This window comes from Electrona antarctica (genome assembly GCF_951216825.1).
Source record: "Electrona antarctica genome assembly, chromosome: 5".
Classification (NCBI taxonomy): Eukaryota; Metazoa; Chordata; class Actinopteri; order Myctophiformes; family Myctophidae; genus Electrona; species Electrona antarctica.
In genome coordinates this window covers 44,447,958-44,469,093 of record NC_136810.1, presented here as the reverse complement: position 1 = coordinate 44,469,093, position 21,136 = coordinate 44,447,958, and the positions used below count along the sequence as shown (strand labels likewise).

The following is a 21,136-nucleotide window of genomic DNA, read 5'->3' as shown; positions in this document are numbered from 1 at the left end:
TGCACAAAGCGGCCTCCTGGTGGCGCTATAACAGGCCGTTCTGGAAACTTTGGGGCAGAGGTTCATCGTTGGCATCCAGGGAGTGTGTGAGCAAAATTTGGCATCGACCGGGTTAACGGTGCCGGAGATTAGCTCTTCACAGACGGAAGGACGGACGGACGGACGGACACACACACACACGGACGGACGGACGGAGTGCAAAACATACTCTCTCCCCATGCCTTCGGCCTGGTGGAGACAATAATCATTGCGATTTCAATAGGGCTTTGCACTTGCTTTGCAGTGCTCTGGGCCCTAATAATAGAGAAAATATATCAGAAATAAATACTGAAACCAGATATAATCATCAAAGAAAGTTTATGCATGTACTATGTGTACTATGTTATCATTTCCATTTTCCAGCCATTCAGTTGCAAAACAAAAAATATAGGCCTACTGTATATATATTTTTTGAAAATAATTTGGGGACCCCCCAAAATAATTTGGCGACCCCCCTAGGGGTCGCGACCCACGGGTTGAGAACCCCTGGTGTAAAGTACTCAAATATACTCTACTAAAGTAAAGTTTTGAAGTACATTTACTTTACTGGCCTATTTCCAAATGTCAGTACTTTTACTCCACTAGGCAAGTATACTTTTACTCAACTACAATAGTTTTAAAACTTTAGTTACTTTGTAGATTTTGATTAATATTCAAAACACACTAATACCCCTTCAGCCATAAATACATTTTGGCCATTTGAAAATAGTCGATCTACAAGCTCACAATGTGTCACATAGTGACGCATTGTAAGCTTGTAATCTGCTATTTTCATACATTTGAAAACTTGTGAGATGGGACATTCACATTCTGCATAATGAGTACATTTTGATGCCAATACTGTTGTACTTTTACTCAAGTAAATTAAAATTTTGAATACCAGACTTTTACTTGTAAGTAACAGTGTATTGCAGTATTTTCTTCAGTAATACATTTGAGTAGAACAAGGACTTCTTTGGTGCACTGGTATCGTGATACCCCCAGACAGTTAGTTTATGCTAGCTCCAGTCACTGGGCCACTTGGCATGGTCCACAGTGTTCAGAAGAGGTCCGGGAAGCTGTGAGACATAAACAGAGTGGAGGGGAAAGGGGTCAGAGGACTTTGACTGTTCCACAAATAAACAAAGTCCCTCAGAGGTAGACTTAGCTCTATCACTTGTGGAACTCCACAAGGATCCCACAGCTGTGGAAGATCAGAGAACATTCAGTGACACAATGGTTTGCGCTTATGGCCAAAAAAGAAACAAGCTTTGTTCGGTGTCGACAATGAGCTCTGTTTTTGAAAGACTGGGCAGGCCAAGGGGATGACAATATGACCCATTTGTCAAACTACTCCCTTACTCTCCCTCTCTCTTCCCAACTCCCCTTATACCTTCAACGCCCCTGCCTCATTTAATTCTCCCCTTCTCTCACCCACTCTCTCCCTAAATACCCTTATCCTATCCCTGCCCCCCCCCCCCCAATTATCTGACCCCCCCCTCTCTTTTCCCCTCTCCCTCCCCCTAGTAATCCCCCCTCTCTATGTTTCTCTCAGTCTGTCTCTCTCTCTCTCCCCCCCTTCCCCCAGGCAGCTCCCTCCCTTCCTGTCGGCCTCTGAGTAGAGGATGTGTCTGGGAGAATGTGTGTGTGTGTGAGAGAAAGAGGAAAGCCGTCAGTAGAATATGGATATGTGCCCTCTCTCCTCCACCCTTTCTCCTCCTTGCTTCTCTGTGTGTGTGTCTTTCTTCAGCGTTCTCTCGCAGCAGCGTTGTTGTGTGCCCGGCACTCGGCGCGCTGGCCCTCAGGGAAGAGGCAGGCTCGCTGGACAGAAGAACAGGCGGTCGGCTGAAAACTGAAGTTAAATGTCAGACAGAGAACAGGATGGTGGTGACAAAACAGAAGGTAAGGGGCAAATACACACACACACACACACACAGTGCCTGCACTGTCAAGTGACACCCATTTCTTCCAAAGTCTCACAAAAGAGGAAACAACCCAGTGGATTGGCTAGTGTTGAATTTCTATGAGTGTGACTGAATGTCAATGAACCTCTGCCTATCTCAGCTTCTGTATATCAAGCACTGTCTGCCAGGGTCTGTAAATGTGACAGACCCAGACAGAGCTTGATATACAGTATAGTCTGTATTTCATTAGAGAACGCCTGTCTGCCTGCCCTGATGATAGTTGTTGTTTTGCAGTTAAGGTGGTTCAGGTTTTCTCTCACTTATAATCTCTGGGTGTCAGTGTTGCAGCTGACGCCAACTAACATCATCAGTGTTGCCATGAACTCTATGGCCGTGACTTTGACCGTGATGGTGCAGTTCGAGAATGCATTGGGCTATAATGGCTCTCCCGAGAGGGAACTCTATCGGTTTGTTGTTTGGCAGAATTTCTGATGATGACATACTCAGCACTCATAGTTATGTTCACAGGGTTACCTTACCTTATTGTCAGTGAATGAATACTTGCTTACCCTTAGCCCTAACCTTTACTGTCAATGATCTACACAAAACCATACCTGTTACCATAGCCTTGACTAAACCCTAATTCTGACATCCGACTCGAACACTAAACCTAACCCTCCTCACCCATATAATGAACACTATTCAAAGTGAGTGCTTGCCATGAGAATACTTTCTCTCTTTCACAGTGGTAAAACTCACATGAGTCCAATTAAACATAGACATACACATTCACATAAAAGATCTGCGTGCTGACTCACGTGATGTGCTGAGTCACTCGTTGGGTTATTATTGAATTAAGTTAAGTTAATTGGAGACCACATCCTGTGATGCCGATTATGATGACTGCCTGACAGACTGCCTTACAGGCTGGCTGACGGATCCTATTTGTCCGTCTGGCTCGCTTCGCTGTGACCAGCTGACAAGCTGAGTAGTAAGATTGATTCTGAAACAGAAGGCCTTGTTTGAGCTGATACAAAATATGTTGTCTCTTGAAAATCCATTACTGCAGCTTCAATATAGTTGTTGATGCTTGGTGTACTTAAAGGGAGTTTTGTTCTTCACTTGTTAATCCTCCTTGCATGTCACCAAGAAGTCCCATTGAGTTGTACGATCTATGATACTTTACAGATTTAAATTGATTGTATAGCCTAGGCAAGGCAAGTACATTTGATTTGTGTAGCACATTTCAACAAGGCAATTCAATGTGCTTTACACAAAACATCAAGCAAAGGAAACACAATTATCAAATTACATTAGGATGCATAAAACAAAAGGAGTACAAATTACAAATGTGATTAATTACAGTGCAAGAAAAAAAGGAAAAATGACTCAATCAAAAGCAGCAGCAAACAGAAAGGTCTTTAGTTGTGTGGTAGAGTTGCAGCAGACCTGAAGTTCTTTTGGGAGCTTGTTCCAGATATGTGGTATATGCAACTAAATACTGCTTCCCCATGTTTACTTTTGGTTTTAGGGACAGAAAGCAGACCTCTCCCAGATGACCTGTTCGAGATCTGGATGGTTCATTATCGCACAAGATCAGAAATGTATTTTGGCCCTAAAGCACTCAAAGCGTTCTTTTTTTAAAGATTTGTTTTTGGCTTTATCTGCCTTTATTGATACATACAAGTGAAGAATGACAGGAAAGAGGGAGAGAGAGACAGGGAGAGACATATGCAGCAAAGGTCTTCATGAGCGGGACTCGAACATGCAACACATGGACCACTATGCCAGCAGGCGCCCCACATTCAAAGTGTTTCTAAACCAACTGTAGTAGTATGTTTTAAATAATTCACAGTAGGGAACCAATGTAAGGATTTAAGAACTGGAGTGATATCCTCCACTTTCCTGGTATGAGGACTGTTCCTTACATGTGCCTCACGTCGTTATTTGACAGATGTGGCACCCCAGCCGGAGGTGTGGCCAGAGGTGGAGCGTGCCGAGCAGCTGGCGCGGGGCGCGGCTCTGAAGTGGGCGTCAGGTGTGTTCTGTCGCCCCGAACATCTGGAGAGACTGAGCCAGTACAGGAAGAGAGAAAGCCACCGCACCACCTCCATACACTCCAGGCTCAAGGTACACACACACACGCACACACGCACACACACACACACACACACACACACACACACACACACACACACACACACACACACACACACACACACACACACACACACACACACACACACACTATGGGGCTCCATTTGGGTCGTAGCGTGCACACACACACACACACACACACACACACACACACACTATGGGGCTCCATTTGGGTCATAGCGTGCACACACACACACACACACACACACACACACACACACACACACACACACACACACAGACACAGACAGACAGACAGACAGACAGACAGACAGACAGACAGACAGACAGACAGACAGACAGACAGACAGACAGACCCACAAACAGTTACAGTACAAAATTAAAATGAAAGATCCAGCAAGCCGTGCTGAAATTATGGCGGTTCTTCTCTTCCAGTCTGTGGTCCAGTCCTACCTGGAGGGGGTGGGCTGGGGGCTGGGGCAGCTGCGAGGGGCTAGGGCAGAGCTGTCAGACGTGTCCCACGCCCTGCGGAAGGCGGGATTGGAGTCGAGTCGTAACGCCGAGGTGGTGAAGTCCCTGGAGACACTGACAGAGCTGTCGTTCAACCACAGTCAGCTGCTCGCTGCAGTCAGCAACCTGCCGCGACTCTACGCTGGTGAGTAGCATCTCTAAACAGGCTATTCTCCTTTCCAGCAAGCCAAATGACGTCATGATGACATTATGATGACGTCCTCCGGTGACTCCGGTGACGTTCAGGACTAGGCCAGATCACAGCCCACATGGGGATGATCTTTAAGTCATTTCCAGGACGACTTCACCAGTTGAAATAATATACTGTATGCTTATTCTGTGCCAGATCTGATCATCTGACTAGTTATATGATATGACTTAAGTTGAACTGGCCTCGATCGGACTCTCTCTGATTCATCCAGGGACGTCCGTCTTAGTGGGCAGAATGTATGTTGGTTGAAATTAGGTGATATTCTGGGCCAGATCGGACTAGTCTTGGTTTGACTTGATAAAGATGAGTTTTAACGACTTTAAGCCCACTTTATAAGTTGGCTATTTGAAAATACCCAAACTACAAGCTGACAACATGTCGCTCGCAATGCAACACATTTGTAAATGGTCTTGTTTTATATTTGAAAATGTTTGAATGAGGGGAAAAATTGTATAATTGACAACAACAACAAATCAGAAGGGTTACCCCCTCGTGGCCAAATCAATTTGGGGTCTTTGACATGAAATGTTTGGAGAACCACTGCATTAGCCCATCTTCATCACAAAGTCTCCTTTGCATCGTCCTCCTGCCAGTGCGTAGCATGGTGGCCGAGACGGAGCGCCTGGTGGAGTCGCGGCGCCTCCTGGAAGCCCACGCCCGCCTGATGGAGCTGGAGACCTGGCAGGACGACATCCTCTGGCAGCTCCACAGAGGAGGATCCTCCGGAGGCTCAGCCCTCAGCGCCGAGGACAACCAGATGGTCACTGCATACTTCTCTGGTGTGGGACGTCTGGTGGAGGCCCTGGGTAACAAACACTTCCACTCCCGCAATATATTGTACATATTATATAAGTTAAATCAAAAACCACCAAAGTGGAAAAAGCGGCACTCCAAAATAAAAGATGCAAGACTGGCTCGGATGCAATTTCTCATTTTACTGAGAACGCTGAATTAAATTTAATTGGAATAAACTCGGAGGATAGGATAGGGTTGGCTGGCTGTCTAATGTATATCAGATTGGAGGTCCTAGAAATTCAAAATAGGTACAGTATATGGGGACGCCTGCTGGCCTAGTGGTCCAGGCGCATACCCCATAGTGTGGCGGGTTCGAGTCCCGATCCCGGTGCGTGTCATTCCCTGTCTCTCTCTCCATGTTTCCCGTCTCTCTCCACTATGTCCTATCAATAAAGGCAGAAAAGCCATAAAAATATTAAAAAAAAAAAAAAATCTTAGAATGACTCCGCTCCACCACTGTCTGCAGGTAAGGAGCTGTGGGCCGTAGTGAGCAGCGGCCTGGCGCTGGCCCGTCAGAACCCCACACCCTTCGTGTCCGCCGTGCGCATCGTGGAGCGAGAGGAGGCCCTCGACCAGCTCTTCCTGGAAGAGAGAGGAGGAGGTGGAGCCACTGGCCACGGCAGACCACTCCCCCCCGGGAGACCTCGCTGCTGGAGAGAACGCCTCTTCCAGGTAATGTCAAACCAGAGCCATAGAGTAAGACAGAGTTACGACAACTCCGTTCACTTCATGGGGACAGTCCAATGGCGGCTCTATTGGCGAAGAGCATAGCAGTGACAAGTCCTGGACCGGAAGTTGGCAGAATGCACTGGACTCAGGCAACACCCCAGCTTTAATGATCTTAAATCCCTTTATTTTAGATCATTTTTTGAGTGGTGCAACCACTCCCTTACGGAGCTATGTGTGTGGGTGGGTGGCTGGGTGTCTGGGTGTCTGGGTGTCTGGGTATGAGCACGAAAACAGCATGGTTGTTTTTCACCATCTGTGCGCAACCTAACGCACACACAAGCACACACACACGCACGTATTAACTGTATATGATGCTTTCGGGGGTGCCAGTACATTACAGTGTCAGTACAGTACAGTACAGTAGAGGGTACAGTAGAGGGACCGCCACACGGTAACTATGTCATTTCTCAACCGTTTCGGACGCGGCACGCGGCACGCCGGAACCGGCCCGGCCCCCTGGGCGCGTTCCTGGGGGTCTGGAACTCCCCTAAAATATATATAGATTAAGTGGTTAATGTATGTTTTGTAATAATAATCAAATTAACTAGTAACTTAAATTTTTAAATAAATGTAGTGGAGTAAAAGTACAATATTTGACTCTGAGATGTAGTGGAGTAGAAGTAAGTATTGGAAATTGGAAATACTCAAGTAAAGTACAAATACCTCAAAATTATACTTTACAGTATGCCTACTGTACTAAGTAAATGTACTTAGTTACCTTCCACCACTTTCCACCAAAGGTTGAACCGCTTATCCAACCATATATATATATATGGGCATGACAATTATACAGCGTATGGGTAAATGGGAATATACTAATGAGAGTATGGGATCTCCATATATGGGCTTAAAAGGGACACAGACAGACGACGGGTACTCTCAGGGCTTTAAGTTCTCAGTCCTGGGGACGGATTTCAGTCCTGAGGATTTCACAGGGGTCATTTAATGAGATCAGTGCAGATTTGCAAAAAACATTTTCAGTCTTGGGATGTTTTTTGGCTTTAAGCCCTGTACTCTGACAAAGCCCCCGACAATATGACTCCGACATATCGGGTGGTGGCATGGTGCAATGCCCGAACTCTAAACGTGGACCTAGTGAGTATAATCTGCCCACTTATTTGTGCTGACATCGGGCATGTCCATATTTGGAATCTGTGCTGACAGATTCCATATTTGGGCATAATCTGTCCAAACTCCACTGACAGACACAAACACAACTTGACCTTGAAAGACAATTTACAATTTAGGCATTTAGCAGACGCTCTTAATCCAGAGCGATTTACAGTAAGCAAGAACAAAAACATGGGAATACATCATATACATAAAAATCACACCCGTGTGAACTGAGTGGTGTAAAATAGCCTGTCTGACGTAATGAAATCATGTCTGACGTAATGAAATCACACCCGGGTGAACAGGGTGAACATAGCAACCATGCTCATTTTTTCTGCACATAACAAAGCCAGTTGTAGGAGTGGTTTACACCACTCAAAAATAGTCATCATGAATCATACATAAGCTAAAACAATGGAATATCTATATAATGAAACTATGCATATACAGTATATTAGTTAAGTTGAGCCTCTGCATACACCTGTAAGGTCGTCAAAGCTAGGACAAAGAGAGAGAGAGAAACCTTCTTCCTCGAGTTTCCTCTCTCTGACCTTTCTTTTTTTAACTTTGAAAAGCTCAGCCAATCCCTGAAAGCTGAGATAGCCAGGGAAATCGAGCTCAGCAAACTAATGGACCAAACAGTCAAAAAAAGGGTTTTATGCACACACACAGAAAAGCTGATCAATCTTCTTTTTTTTCGACCTCTCCTGCCCCACACCACCAGGTACTAGAAGAGGCAGTGTGCACACGCTTCCGTAGCGTGTCCTACCTGCACACGCGCGGCCCGGGCCTGGCCGGACACCTGTCGGCTCTCCAGCACGGTGTCATGGCCGACCTGGCCACGGTACGACACCTGCTGGAGCACTGCGTCCCAGCGCACTACTGCCTGACGGGGGCTTATCTGAGGGCCAGCCACCGCTGCCTGCAGGCTCACCTGGCACAGGTCTGGAAGTCTACAATATACTATATCATAACTTACATCATAACTACTCTACAGGTGTGATTTTCACACCTGTGCTAACTGAGCGGTGCAGACTGCTCAACAACGCCGCTGTTATATAGTGCTGCTCAGTGTGAATGGCTCTTTTAGGCTGCTCAACAGTGCTACTTTAGGTCACCCAGCGGTATTGCAGCTGTCCGTAACTTCGTACCCCAAACAGACATACATACAGACATTGGTTAGACGCCGCTCAAAAACTGGACCACTCATGACGTCATGTGGCAGCCGAGTCTATGGACTTTTAATGTGTGTCATTCATTCATGACACTGTTTATGAGTTGTTGTCTCTGGCCTAGGTTAGCAGCTGGGAGCTAGAGAGTGGAGAGATCTTCGCTGTGCTTAACTGGGTGCTGCACATCTACAACAGGTGAGAAACCAAAGCGATAAAGTTCAAAGAAAGGAAATAGAGTAATGCTCAACAGTTGATGACTCACATGACTGGCGTGGTTTACCAGGCTAAATTATTTTGGGGCCCACCCTCGATATTCTCACGAGTAGCGACTTACATGCAGGTTGGGAAGCTCTGCCCCCTACAAAGTATTAGACTTTGTTGACAGGGTCTATAATTTATTTTGTGATGAATGTTCGCCTATTATGACATGCCAAGAATATGACACTGCACTGGTTCATGTGGTCAAGTAGGTGCTTACTGCACACAGTATGTGTGTGTGTGTGTGTGTGTGTGTGTGTGTGTGTGTGTGTGTGTGTGTGTGTGTGTGTGTGTGTGTGTGTGTGTGTGCGTGCGTGCGTGTGTGTGTGTGTGTGTGTGTGTGTGTGTGTGTGTGTGTGTGTGTGCGTGTGTGTGTGTGTGTGTGTGTGTGTGTGTGTGTGTTTGCAAATATTAGCCTTGACAATGTCTAACTGTAGATAGCTGTAAAGCACTTTCTTCACACTTGCTTTTTTAAATTCTCGATGTTATTCATGAATCATGTTCTCACGGTTTTGCCTTATTCACCGCCTTTTTGTTATTATTATTATTATTATTATTATTATTATTATTATTATTATTATTATTATTATTATTATTATTATTATTATTATTATTATTATTAACATCTAATAGTGTTGTTTTGTCAGCCTGGACATGATGGGCCATCCAGAGCTGATGGCTGAGATACAGAGACAGGAGCTGGGACCACTCATCTCTATGGAGGGGCTGGAGAAGCTGCACAACAAATACGTCCACAGTGTTCGGGTCAGTGTTGATTTTAATTTAGTTTCAGTCATAGTCTTTTGAATAAAATTCCAGTCGGTTTTAGTCATATTTTAGTTTTAGTGTAATTTTAGTTGACTAAATAGTATGTTGATGTACTCGACTAAATGTATGTTTGTGGGCCCTGATGACGTCGTAATGGCTGATTTTACACTTGGTTGCATGCTGATCTACAAGATCGGCTATTTTCAGCATGCAACCGCAAGCATATACAGTACAATGACTTGTCGTTTAGTTTTACTGGATCTCTTCTCCACTAGTCCCTCCCTAACATTTTAGTCTATTTTTTATTTGTTGACGAAATTGTCAGTATATTTAGTTTTAGTTTTACTCATCATAGCTTAGTTTTTATTTCGTTTTTGTTTAGTTTTCATCAGTGAAAAAAGGTAGTCGACGGACATTTTTCGTCATAGTTTTAGTCAATGAAATCAACACTGGTTCGGGTGAGGACTCTGAAGACAGGATGCACATGAAGTCATGCTTTGCACAACAGCGGTTCATCTCGGGTTCTCTATATGTGTCGGCTGCCTGGCGTTAATTCCAGGCAGTCAGTCCTTCTGGACTGTATAAATCTCTCCCTCTCTGTGTATTGTCTGTCGGTGTGAATGTATGCCTTCATGACAGTGCCTGTTATGTATTAGAGACGTAACGTTACACAACAATATAGTAACTCCGTTATTCACTTGTGTTATTGTTAACAGCAGTGGTTCTCAAACCTTTTCATATCAACGACCACAAAATGAATATGTATTTGGCCAATATTAAGTAGGTCAGAGGAGCTTATTGTTGCACTGGGAGATGGATTGCTGAGGTGGAGCGCCACACCTACCATCAGCTAGCACAACTTGCCACACCCAAGCCATGTTCACTCATACGTTGGGGTTGGCGGTGGCCGGGATTGAACCCATGACCCTGTGGCCCAAAGGCGCCAGCTCTACCGACTGAGCTACCTGGACAAGCTGTGAGCTTTATAGTCGATATACTGGTTAAACTGGGGGTCTCCGGGGGGCCACTTTGAGAAGTGCTGCTTTACAGAGTGGTGTGTGTTGCTGTTTGCAGAAGAGCGTGTCGGAGTGGATGCACAAAGCTCTGGAGGTGGAGCTGACGGACTGGCAGAGAGACCAGGACCCAGACACTGACCATGAGGGCTTCTACCACACCAGCCTGCCTACTATTATCACACAGGTCAGGTCAGGTCAGGTGTGTGTGTGTGTGTGTGTGTGTGTGTGTGTGTGTGTGTGTGTGTGTGTGTGTGTGTGTGTGTGTGTGTGTGTGTGTGTGTGTGTGTGTGTGTGTGTGTGTGTGTGTGTGTGTGTGTGTGTGTGTGTGTGTGTGTGTGTGTGTGTGTGTGTGTGTGTGTGTGTGTGTGTGGTTGGTAAAAGGGCCTTTCTGTGTGGAAGCATGAGGTCAGTTTGGGGCTCTCCCCACCAGGTTGGCAGAGGGAGAGTAGCACCCACGATTACAGTTTAGGCAAATTATTTGCACCAGGTGAATTTTTTTTTTATTACAAAATCGTGACTTGAAATAATTTTTTTCAAGTCATGTGTGAATTTGTGGTGCTGTGGGTAATTTGTTGTGCATGTGGTCGGTTATACAGCTGTGATTGTTAATGGCATGGTTGCGTGTGTGTATGTTAATCATGCACGCGTGTCATTGTGGTGCCAACCAATGATAATAGACATGCGCTTGTTGCTCTGATGAAGTGCTTTATTGAGAAGAAACCAATTTGGCTATTCGTCCATTAATGTCTTAATAGTGTGTGTGTGTGTGTGTGTGTGTGTGTGTGTGTGTGTGTGTGTGTGTGTGTGTGTGTGTGTGTGTGTGTGTGTGTGTGTGTGTGTGTGTGTGTGTGTGTGTGTGTGTGTGTGTGTGTGTGTGTGTGTGTGTGTGTGTGTGTGTGTGTGTGTGTGTGTGTGTGTGTGTGTGTGTGTGTGTGTGTGTGTGTGTGTGTGTGTGTGTGTGTGTGTGTTAAATACAGATGCTGGAGGAGAATGCCCGAGTGGCTCTGATGATCGGACAGTCACTACGAGACCAGACAATACAGATGGGCCTCTACGAGATGGAGAACCTTTTAAATAGGTGTGTGTGTGTGTATGTGCGTGTGAGTGTGCAAGTGTTTGTGCGTGCGTGCGTGCGTGCGTGCGTGTCTATATCATACAGTGTATAAGCATGTTCCAGTAAAGGTGAGAAAAACAACTTGGATTCATTATTTTCCCTTGTTCTGTTCTATAATATCTCCTTGTTCATGTCCAGGTTTCGAGAGGCTCTGGTGGAGTTTGGCAAAGAGCATCGCAGGGATCCGAGTAACAACAAAAACAAGTTCTACCTCCATTATCTGCTGGCGTCCATCAGTAACTGTATCATTCTTAAGTAAGAGCTACCTCCATTATCTACTGGCTTCCATCAGTATAAGAAAGGATAATAAGCAAGAGAAAGGCAGCTTGTTTAAATAATTGAGGTTCCACGGCACAAATCCACACCATCCTATTATTGTCCTTTGCTGGAGAGAATTGAGTCTCTGTGAGTCTCCAAACAATTACTATTGGGAGTGATATAACACTGGAACAGTACTGTACAAGACATCTGTGGCCAACAAAATACAAAATGACCATGGACATTAACATTTATTTCCTCTCAAAATGCACTCTCCTTACTTTATATTCATGGTAATCAACTCAAATCCTGTTACCTCCACACTACCCCAGGACGTCCACAGAGAGCCTGCAGCAGCAGCAGTCATCACGGTCGGCAAGCCAGTTCACGCGGACTCCCCCCAACCCGCTGGCGGCCCTGGACCGGGCCGTGAGGCGGGCGTGTCGCCTGGTGATGGACCAGCTGCTGTTAGAGCTCCAGCCTTTCCTCCAAGGTTTCCTCACTCGACCCTGGCTGGTCCAGGGTGACCCCACCCCCAAGGTTTGCCAGGTTCTGGAGCGACACCTGGAGCTGTACTGCCGTGTGCGGCCTCCATGTCGACAGGTCAGACTGCCCTCCATTTAAATGGAAAATGAATAGTGTTCCTGAGAATCCTGAATCTAACTATCTCCTTCCCAATACATATTGCTGTGAAATATTTCAAGCAATTTGACTGCATATCCCCCTATCCCCCCCTATCCCCATATTGGGGATAGGATCCCCAAAATGGGTTTGATTTGCTTTAGTAGGCAACATAGATATTGCCCCTGAGAACGCATCATAGCAGTTGTATGCAACAGGCAGCCTGTGGCCAGTACTGGGCCATATCCTTTGACAGCATCCTTTGATTTTGGCATATCTTATTCCAATTCCACTCTGTTTTAAATAGTCTTTGATGCTTTTTGGATAGTAATGGCCTGGCAAAATATGAGAGGATCCACTCCAAATGTATTAATGATTATCAAGGGAGCAACATAGATGCTGAGGGTGTGTTGTTGGAGGGCCCAGCCACATGTTTATGAATGGATTCTAGCTACCTTTTTCCATATGTACCGCAGATGAGGAAGAAACAGGGTGGGGCTTCTTCTCAAATGACAGTCTGATGGATAAACATGCTAGTGCTGGGGTGAGGGGCAGGCACACATACTGTATGTCGCAAGTTAAATGCATAATGATACAATAACAGTGTTGGAAGTCTCATATCCGCTCTCTGTCTACAGGGATTTGTAATTTTCCCATTATGCATCTGTGGGTGTTTTCCATTCCAAAGAAATGTATTGCAATATGCAGTCAAATTGCTTGAAATGTATTGGGAAAGAGATAGTTAGATTCAGGATTCTCAGGAACACTATTAATTTTAAAGCGAGGAAATGTTTATCTGCTTGTCATGAAATCATATCTCCAAGTTCCTGCGTTTAATTAATTTATTAAAGTTTAAAACAATTCATTTAGCGGCATCAGAATAAAGTGCGAAGTGCAAATGATATACAGAATAGCATGCAGGCGTTGTATTTTGCGTCTGTAAAGCGATGCGGTCAACAAAGTTGGACTCCTCCCCGTTCACCCCCTCTCCTTCCATTCATGAAACCCGCCAGTGAACAGCTGACTTTTACTACCTGAACCCCAACACCATGTGACCCGATTGTGAATGACGTGATCATTAAAACCATAGGCTATACCAACACTGACTTTACTTGTAACTTAGTACTTCTACATTGCACGTAGCAGTGTAGCACATTTTGAATTCCGGACTTTACTTTTTCCCACCCCTGCCCACAGCGTCTTCAGGAGGAGTCCCAGTGGCTGACGGTAGTGGAGTACGTCAGGGCTCTGATGCAGAAGAGGCTGGTGTGTAGGAGCGCGGAGGACAGGAGACAACTGGCCCAACGTATGGCCCAGGACGACCAGCAGTTCAGAGAGCTCTTCCATGGCCTGGTGAGTGGTTTTCTATTTATTTTTATTCTTATACCACAGTTGGTACTGACCCTGCATTGTGACTGGCTGAGAGGTATTTATCCAAAGAGCTTTACAATGTACAACACACACACAGCTGCAATTTGCAACTCTAGATTTTTTTTATAATGGGATGAATCCAGAGTTGCAATACACTCCATTGATTCATCCAATTTGCTTTTGCGATCTGCTTGTATTAAACAACGTTAAACTCACCAATATTGCAGCTCTAGGCTAAGCTTGAATTATCCTCTTTCAATCTGCCAAGCTTTTGTTTCATAAAAATCCACTGTAGACATGTTATGACAAGAAATTCTGTTTCTAATTGTTGGAGTTTGGAAGCACTGAACAAAGTCACTGAACGGCCCTGCGTACCACCTGTTTCGAATTTGCACATAATGCAGGAGGCAGCATTGCGACCCGTTAATAAAAACGAGTGCTTCCAAACTCCAACACTTAGAAAAAGAATCACTTGCACAGAATTTCTTGACAGAAAGTAGCTCATAACATTGTCTACGGTGGATTTTTATGAAACAAACGCTTGGTAGATTGAAAGAGGATAATTCAAGCTTTCTCTACAGCTGCATTGTTGGTGAGTTTAACGTTGTTTAATACAAGCAGATCGCAAAAGCAATTTGGATGAGTAGGGAGTCAATGGAGGGTATTGCAACTCTAGATTCATCCCATTATTAAAAAAATCTAGAGTTGCAAATTGCGGCTAACACGACGCACGCACGCACGCACGCACGCACGCACGCACACACACACACACACACACACACAGCTGACCTGTGTGATAATAGTAGGCAGGCTGGTGTGGTAGAAGCCCTCATGGTCAGTGTCTGGGTCCTGGTCTCTCTGCCAGTCCGTCAGCTCCACCTCCAGAGCTTTGTGCATCCACTCTGACACTCTCTTCTGCACAGTGTGTGCAGTAGCAGTATGTGTGTATAATGTATGTATGTACTTATATATTGTGTGTGTGTGTGTGTGTGTGTGTGTGTGTGTGTGTGTGTGTGTGTGTGTGTGTGTGTGTGTGTGTGTGTGTGTGTGTGTGTGTGTGTGTGTGTGTGTGTGTGTGTGTGTGTGTGTGTGTGTGTGTGTGTGTGTGTGTGTGTGTGTGTGTGTGTGCGTGCGTGTGTGCGTGTGCGTGTGTGTATCCAGGAGGGTGAGGGGTCAGTCCCTGAAGTGAATCCTCTGGCTCTACTGCCAGTGTTGGCAGACTTCATTCAACTCAAGGATCCTGGTATGCTCTGTCTAGAGGTGTCTGGACTCGTAGCAAAGTACCCTGACATCAGGTCAGTCTTTCATCTCCCATTTATTTGCAAAGATCCAGTAACTCAACACATTCTCCTTTCCTGTGCCTCGAAGCTAAACAGAAAATTCCTAAATTAGCTTATCTACAAGCTCACGTTTTGAGCTTGTAAATATTTTCGCTATCTTTGACATAGGCCTTAAGTAGTTTAACTGTTTTGCTGGGCCCCCCCTGCTGCTGGAACCCCACCAGACCCAATTTGAGAACAACTCCTCTAAGATTTGTTAAAATAACATTTTATTCATTAAACCATGTCTGCGATTACAGCTTTAAAACAGAGATTACAGATAGGGTTGTCAGGATTACACATTTTAAGTTGACGATTAATTGTCACAAAAATAATTGTGATTAACGATTTAATTGTGTTTCGTGCATTGAACATAGAAACGTTGCAATTTTTTGCCTTTGTCTTTTAGGCTTCATAATCACAAATTGCACTGGGCAGATATGACAAATAACTTATATACAAAGAAATCACTGACACATTTAATAATTTTTTTATATTGTTTTCTTTCCCAAAAATGTACAAAATTACGAAAATAGTTGATACAACTATCACAAAGTGACGTGTTGTAAGCTCGTCATTTTTCAATATGGAAACGATTGATAATAATGCAAGAATAATTGCGATTATCTCAAATAATTGCGATTAGGCGATTATGGGTGTGTTCGGAAATTCGCACTGAGCGCACTGGTGTGCCCTCTTCTCGATCGTTTATTCAGTGCACTCTGTGCGTTGTCGTTCGAAAACCTGGTGCGCTGCGCCCCGGGTGTGCTGTGTGAGTGTGTCACTGCAGTGTCTCGAGAAAACTAAGCAAGCATTTAGTTAGTACATCACCATACAAGTGTTCATCATTTACCTTGGCCCATGTTTTAAATGGTTAAAATGACCAGGTTTTAACTGGTCGTTCGTAAATAAGCCACACTCGGTGAGCTCTGTGACGTGACCGCCCAGCACACTCAAAACACTGAGCACATTCACGTGCATATCCGAACGCACACTATGTAATAATTGTGACAGGCCTAATTACAGATGAAGTTAGCCCTGTCCTCTCTCCTGTCCCCTCAGTGAGGAGCATGTATCAGTGCTACTGGACATCCGTGGTGACGTCACCAGGGACGTGAGGGGAACGGTGTTGGACCTGCTGGAGCAGAGCGCCCCGCCTCTCCCCGCGGGATACAGGCCCATCTTCACAGACATCCTGGTTCCGCCCTCCATGTCCTTCTGCCTCCCTACTGCCAAGTGTGCATGACCATACTGACTGTAAAGCTTCAACGATTGTGACAGTAGTGTCGGGCCCCAGTTGTGGATCCCAGTTCCAGAAGATCACCATGGCCATCAGAGGGCTTTTCAAATTGTACCTCATATGATATGGTATAACTCTCTAGCTGCTAATAAATGTAATGAGATGGTAAAATGCTATAATATTATGCATCCAAGTGGCTTCATAATGTTAGATTCATGCCCTGATAGCATGAGAGGTATTGACATAATATGAACCATGACAAACTCCACAAACTCAAACTCCACATTTTCAGCCAGAAATCACTGTTTTCTTTAACTCTAACTGCGCACATTTCTTTTCTGAGATAGCTATTTTGAGCTGTAAAACATGCATTCCTACAGATGAATACAACCAATGGGATTTGTTATTGACTTTGGAGGCCATATGGCTGTTGATGTGATGTTTATTTTGCGTGTATTGTTTAAAATAAAATGAATAAACCACAAATTGAATTGTGTCATATTCTTGAAAGGAATATCACCAGACGTAAAAACTGAATACAACTAAGGAGTGAGTACAAATAAAGATATAGCAGGTCCTATATACCTGTATAAAAAATAGAAAATAGGTAGACTTAACTTGAATGACTTGCACAATGCACAGTGGGCTGGGATTGGGATGTGTAAACACCCATGGGCTAACTTTGACCATTTTAAAGTATTTTATTGAATTTCCACAATTTTTTACAAAGTATCAAAGCACATAATATTCAAGACTTTGAATTACATTCAGACAGATACAGGGCTACATGTCATCATAGAAATACATTAGCTAGAAAATAGAAATACATCAAGGTTACAGTTACACACATCAAAACAAACCATTTAGTTCATTCATGTATCACTCATTCTTGAGATAAGGGACAAAACCTTTTTCAAATCAGATTTTATTTTATTTTAAGAACCATTAAAATGAAATGGATGTATTTGTAGACACAGGTCTCAACTACCAATCTTGAGAAGGAACAGGTTTTTCGCATAACATTTATTTCTAAAATGGGACATTTATGCACTTTATAACTGATTTATGTCAACTCCGTCAGACACACTAAAATCCCTTTTATTTTAATTTGATAATTTCAACAATACTATAAAGTCCTCAGTTATATTATAATGGCTTTTAGTAGTCAAGTTAAGTAATACAATTAATTTCATATTGTTTTATTCCAATATCACACTATTATGAAATATCCCATTTCTCAAATCCTTAATTTTCAACCTTTACTTTCAATATTATAACATAAAAACCATGTTAAAAAAAATAAAAAGCATCATTAAGTAGTATTTCAGTTGGTGTTTCAATACATAAGCACAAAATATTTGACATTGAATCATCTATTTCTTTGGAAATTAACAAAAACATCATGTGACCAATGTCTGACGGAGTTGACGGACATCTGACAGAGTTGACAAGTTGAATTGATTTAGGTTCTAGACCACCTAGGATCTTGATTCTGGTAACTAATCCCACATTTTCAAGGATGAGGAATACAGTGGTACTATTTAGATTTGCCCTGTGACCATGGCAGCCATTTTTCAAAATGGCCGCCACCTGCTGTTACTTTACAATAACTCAAGTTCTACACCACCTAGGATCTTGATTATGGTGACTAATCATACATTTTCAAGGATGTGGGATACATTGGTACTATTTAGATTTGTCCTGTGACCATGGTAGACATTTTTCAAAATGGCCGCCAACTTTCTGTTATTTCCCAATAACTCAAGTTTTACACCACCTAGGATCTTGATTCTGGTGACTAATACTACATTGTCAAGGATGAGGAATACAGTAGTACTATTTAGATTTATCCTGTGACAATGGCAGCCATTTTCAAAAATGGCGGACCTGCTATTATTTTACCAATTAGTCAGGGAATATTATCAGAATGTCAAATCTGGGAATACATTTCTTACCAAGAATCTTCTTGTTTGTAAAGGTGTCTACTAACATATCCCACATTGGTTTCTATTGAACCACCCTAGGGGAATTTTTGACAGCTGCTGAAAGTTGGGTTCCATCAACAACCAATATAAGGCTAAATGTTCTAATTTTCATTATGCTTTAAGTAGCATGTGGCATGTCAAACGAGGGGGTTTTCATGATTCTGAATCCATTCCAAGCATTAGTTTTGCACGAAAAACACTCCTTGGGCTAAAAACGGCCATAGCCATCATCACAGATGTGATGAGGTAAGCACATTTGGGCACATTTGGGCAAGTGGCTATGGCCAAACTAGGGGGTCTATGGCCAAACTAGGGGTCAAACTCCTTGGGCTAAATTCGGCCATATCCACTTGCCCAAATGTGCCCAAATGTGCTGACCTAATCACATTTGTGATGACGGCTATGGCCGTTTTCAGCCCAATGAGTGTTTTTCGTGCATAGCTAATGCTTGGAATGCATTCAGAATCATGAAAACCCCCTAGTTTGACATGTCACATGCTATAAGCATAATGAACATTTTGCCTTATATTGGTTGTTGATGGTACCCCAACTTTCAGCAGCTGTCAAAAGTTCCCCTAGGGTGGTTGGATATAAAGCAATGTGGGATATGTTAGTATAGACACCCTTCCAAACACATTGGTGAAGAAAATTGTTGGTAAGGAATTTATTACCAGATTGTATTAATATCCCCATACTAAATAACGTTCTAATAATGTTCTAGACCACCTATAGACCCGACACCAACAGAGACCCGGGTGACACCTAAACAACAAGTTTGGACAGCCCCAGGAATAGTGTTACGGAAAATAGCAAGTGTCTTGGAGGCAGCCAACATCTGTCGAGGCGATGGGGTGGCCTTTGAGAAGTTTGCGCTTCAAGTACAGTCGCTGGTAGGCATGCTAACAACCCTAGGCCCAGAGGGAGACACAGCACTTAGATGCGGCTCACAAGTTGCACGACTCCTCAACAAGCTGCCACCAGAGATAAGAGTTGAATTCCGCCGCACAATGCTCTGCGGCCCAGGAGCAACCAACACCCTGTTGGAGTTCTCGGAGTGGTTGAAGCACGAGTCCTAGCCATATAGCCTGTGCAAAGGCAAACACCTTGAAGTCCTGCTTGAGGTGAACAGTGAGTGAAAGACTCTGCCTCAACGGAAAACCTGAAGATCTGCCTTCAGAACTATCAGGCAGGATGTGCAGACACTGAAGGCATCAGTGTCGTTCTCTGTGTCCCCAGCATGTCAACCAAAGCAATGTTACCAAATCAAAGGAGCCTTCACCTCAAGTCACCTGGGGCTGGGTGAGCAATCGTATCCTGTATCTAGCCTCACAACTAAATACAGACACTTGGCCAGACTGCCGCTACAACGGTTTGAAAAGCGTCAAACCCCTCATCCTGATTGGGGAAGACCACCCCACCTAATCACACCAACCAAACAATTGAGGTTGGGGCCTCCAGGTGGGCCAGCAGCCATCTGCACAAGACTGGGCTGGACCCTGCAGGAAAGCAATCTCCAGCCAAGACAATGTAAGAGCCCCAGAACACAGAGCTCATGAGGACGGAGAAACACTGGCAGGAGGCCACCAAGATACAACGCCCAAGAGACCCAGAGTGTGCCACCGCTCGCAGTAAGGAGATCAACTGCTGCAGCAACGATGTCATGAAAGGCAAGTCTCTACCAAAAAACCCCTGAACCTAATCGGGGTGTCAAGAGACCAAAGTTTCTCCCCCACAGTTCCCTGCAGTGGCCAGTGAAGTCAAACTGTGCGTCTGTGCCTGAAAGGGACAAGTCAAAGGCCACTACTGTAATGTCCTGTCAGTAGCAACTCAACCTGCACCTGAAATAAGCCCTGACCCCTCCCAGAGAAAGTTCATCCTTGAAAATGTAATGATTAGTCGCCAGATCCAAGATCCTTGGTGGTCTAAAACTTGAGTTATTGGTAAAATAACAGCAGGTTGGTGGCCATTTTGAAAAACAATGGCTTCCATGGTCACAGGACAAATCTAAATAGTACCACTGTATTCCTCATCTTTTAAAATATATGATTACATTGATTAGTCACCAGAATCAAGATCCTAGGTGGTCTATAACTTGAATTATTGGTAAAATAACAGCAGGTTGGTGGCCATTTTGAAAAACAATGGCTGGCATGGTCACAGGACCAATCTAAATAGTACCACTGTATTCCTCATCTTTTAAAATGTATGATTAGTCACCAGAATCAAGATCCTATGTGGTCTAAAACTTGAGTTTTGTAAAATAACAGCAGGTGGCGGCCATTTTGAAAGATGGCTGCCATGGTCATAGGGAAAATCTAAATTGTACCACTGTATCCCTCATCCTTGAAAATGTAATATTAGTCACCAGAATCAAGATCCTAGGTGGTGTAGAACTTGAGTTATTGTAAAATAACATCAGGTGGCGGCCATTTTGGAAGATGGCTGCCATGGTCACCACGAGACAAATCTGTGATGGCCCTATAGCCAAAAATGTTCCTTAAGGCATGCTCTAACTGTCTGCCAAATTAGAATACTTCCCATTATTCAAAAACTATAATTTTATTGTTTTGGGAACACTTTTGTCAACTCCGTCAGATACATGTCAACTCCGTCAGA

General features: G+C 44.0%; 1 protein-coding gene across 1 annotated transcript; it reads left to right on the top strand.

Moving 5' to 3' along the window:
- The first annotated feature begins 1,762 nt into the window (after positions 1 to 1,762).
- Positions 1,763 to 17,010, top strand: exoc3l1 (exocyst complex component 3-like 1). The gene is made up of 15 exons (XM_079501370.1): positions 1,763 to 1,920; positions 3,877 to 4,052; positions 4,476 to 4,695; positions 5,355 to 5,567; positions 6,023 to 6,228; positions 8,123 to 8,341; positions 8,695 to 8,765; positions 9,476 to 9,593; positions 10,671 to 10,796; positions 11,590 to 11,690; positions 11,865 to 11,981; positions 12,317 to 12,587; positions 13,803 to 13,958; positions 15,138 to 15,271; positions 16,358 to 17,010. Exons 1-15 carry the CDS (start codon positions 1,881 to 1,883, stop codon positions 16,539 to 16,541), a joined length of 2,352 nt encoding a protein of 783 aa, XP_079357496.1. The 5' UTR covers positions 1,763 to 1,880; the 3' UTR covers positions 16,542 to 17,010.
- Positions 17,011 to 21,136: the final 4,126 nt, after the last annotated feature.

What these genes read in the sequence shown, in the direction of transcription:
- exoc3l1 (XM_079501370.1), top strand. Translation starts at nt 1,881, where the DNA reads ATGTCAGACAGAGAACAGGATGGTGGTGACAAAACAGAAG. An exon ending in ACGTCTGGTGGAGGCCCTGG is followed by an intron (nt 5,568 to 6,022) that starts GTAACAAACACT and finishes CACTGTCTGCAG; the next exon opens with GTAAGGAGCTGTGGGCCGTA. An exon ending in GGAGAGAACGCCTCTTCCAG is followed by an intron (nt 6,229 to 8,122) that starts GTAATGTCAAAC and finishes CCACACCACCAG; the next exon opens with GTACTAGAAGAGGCAGTGTG.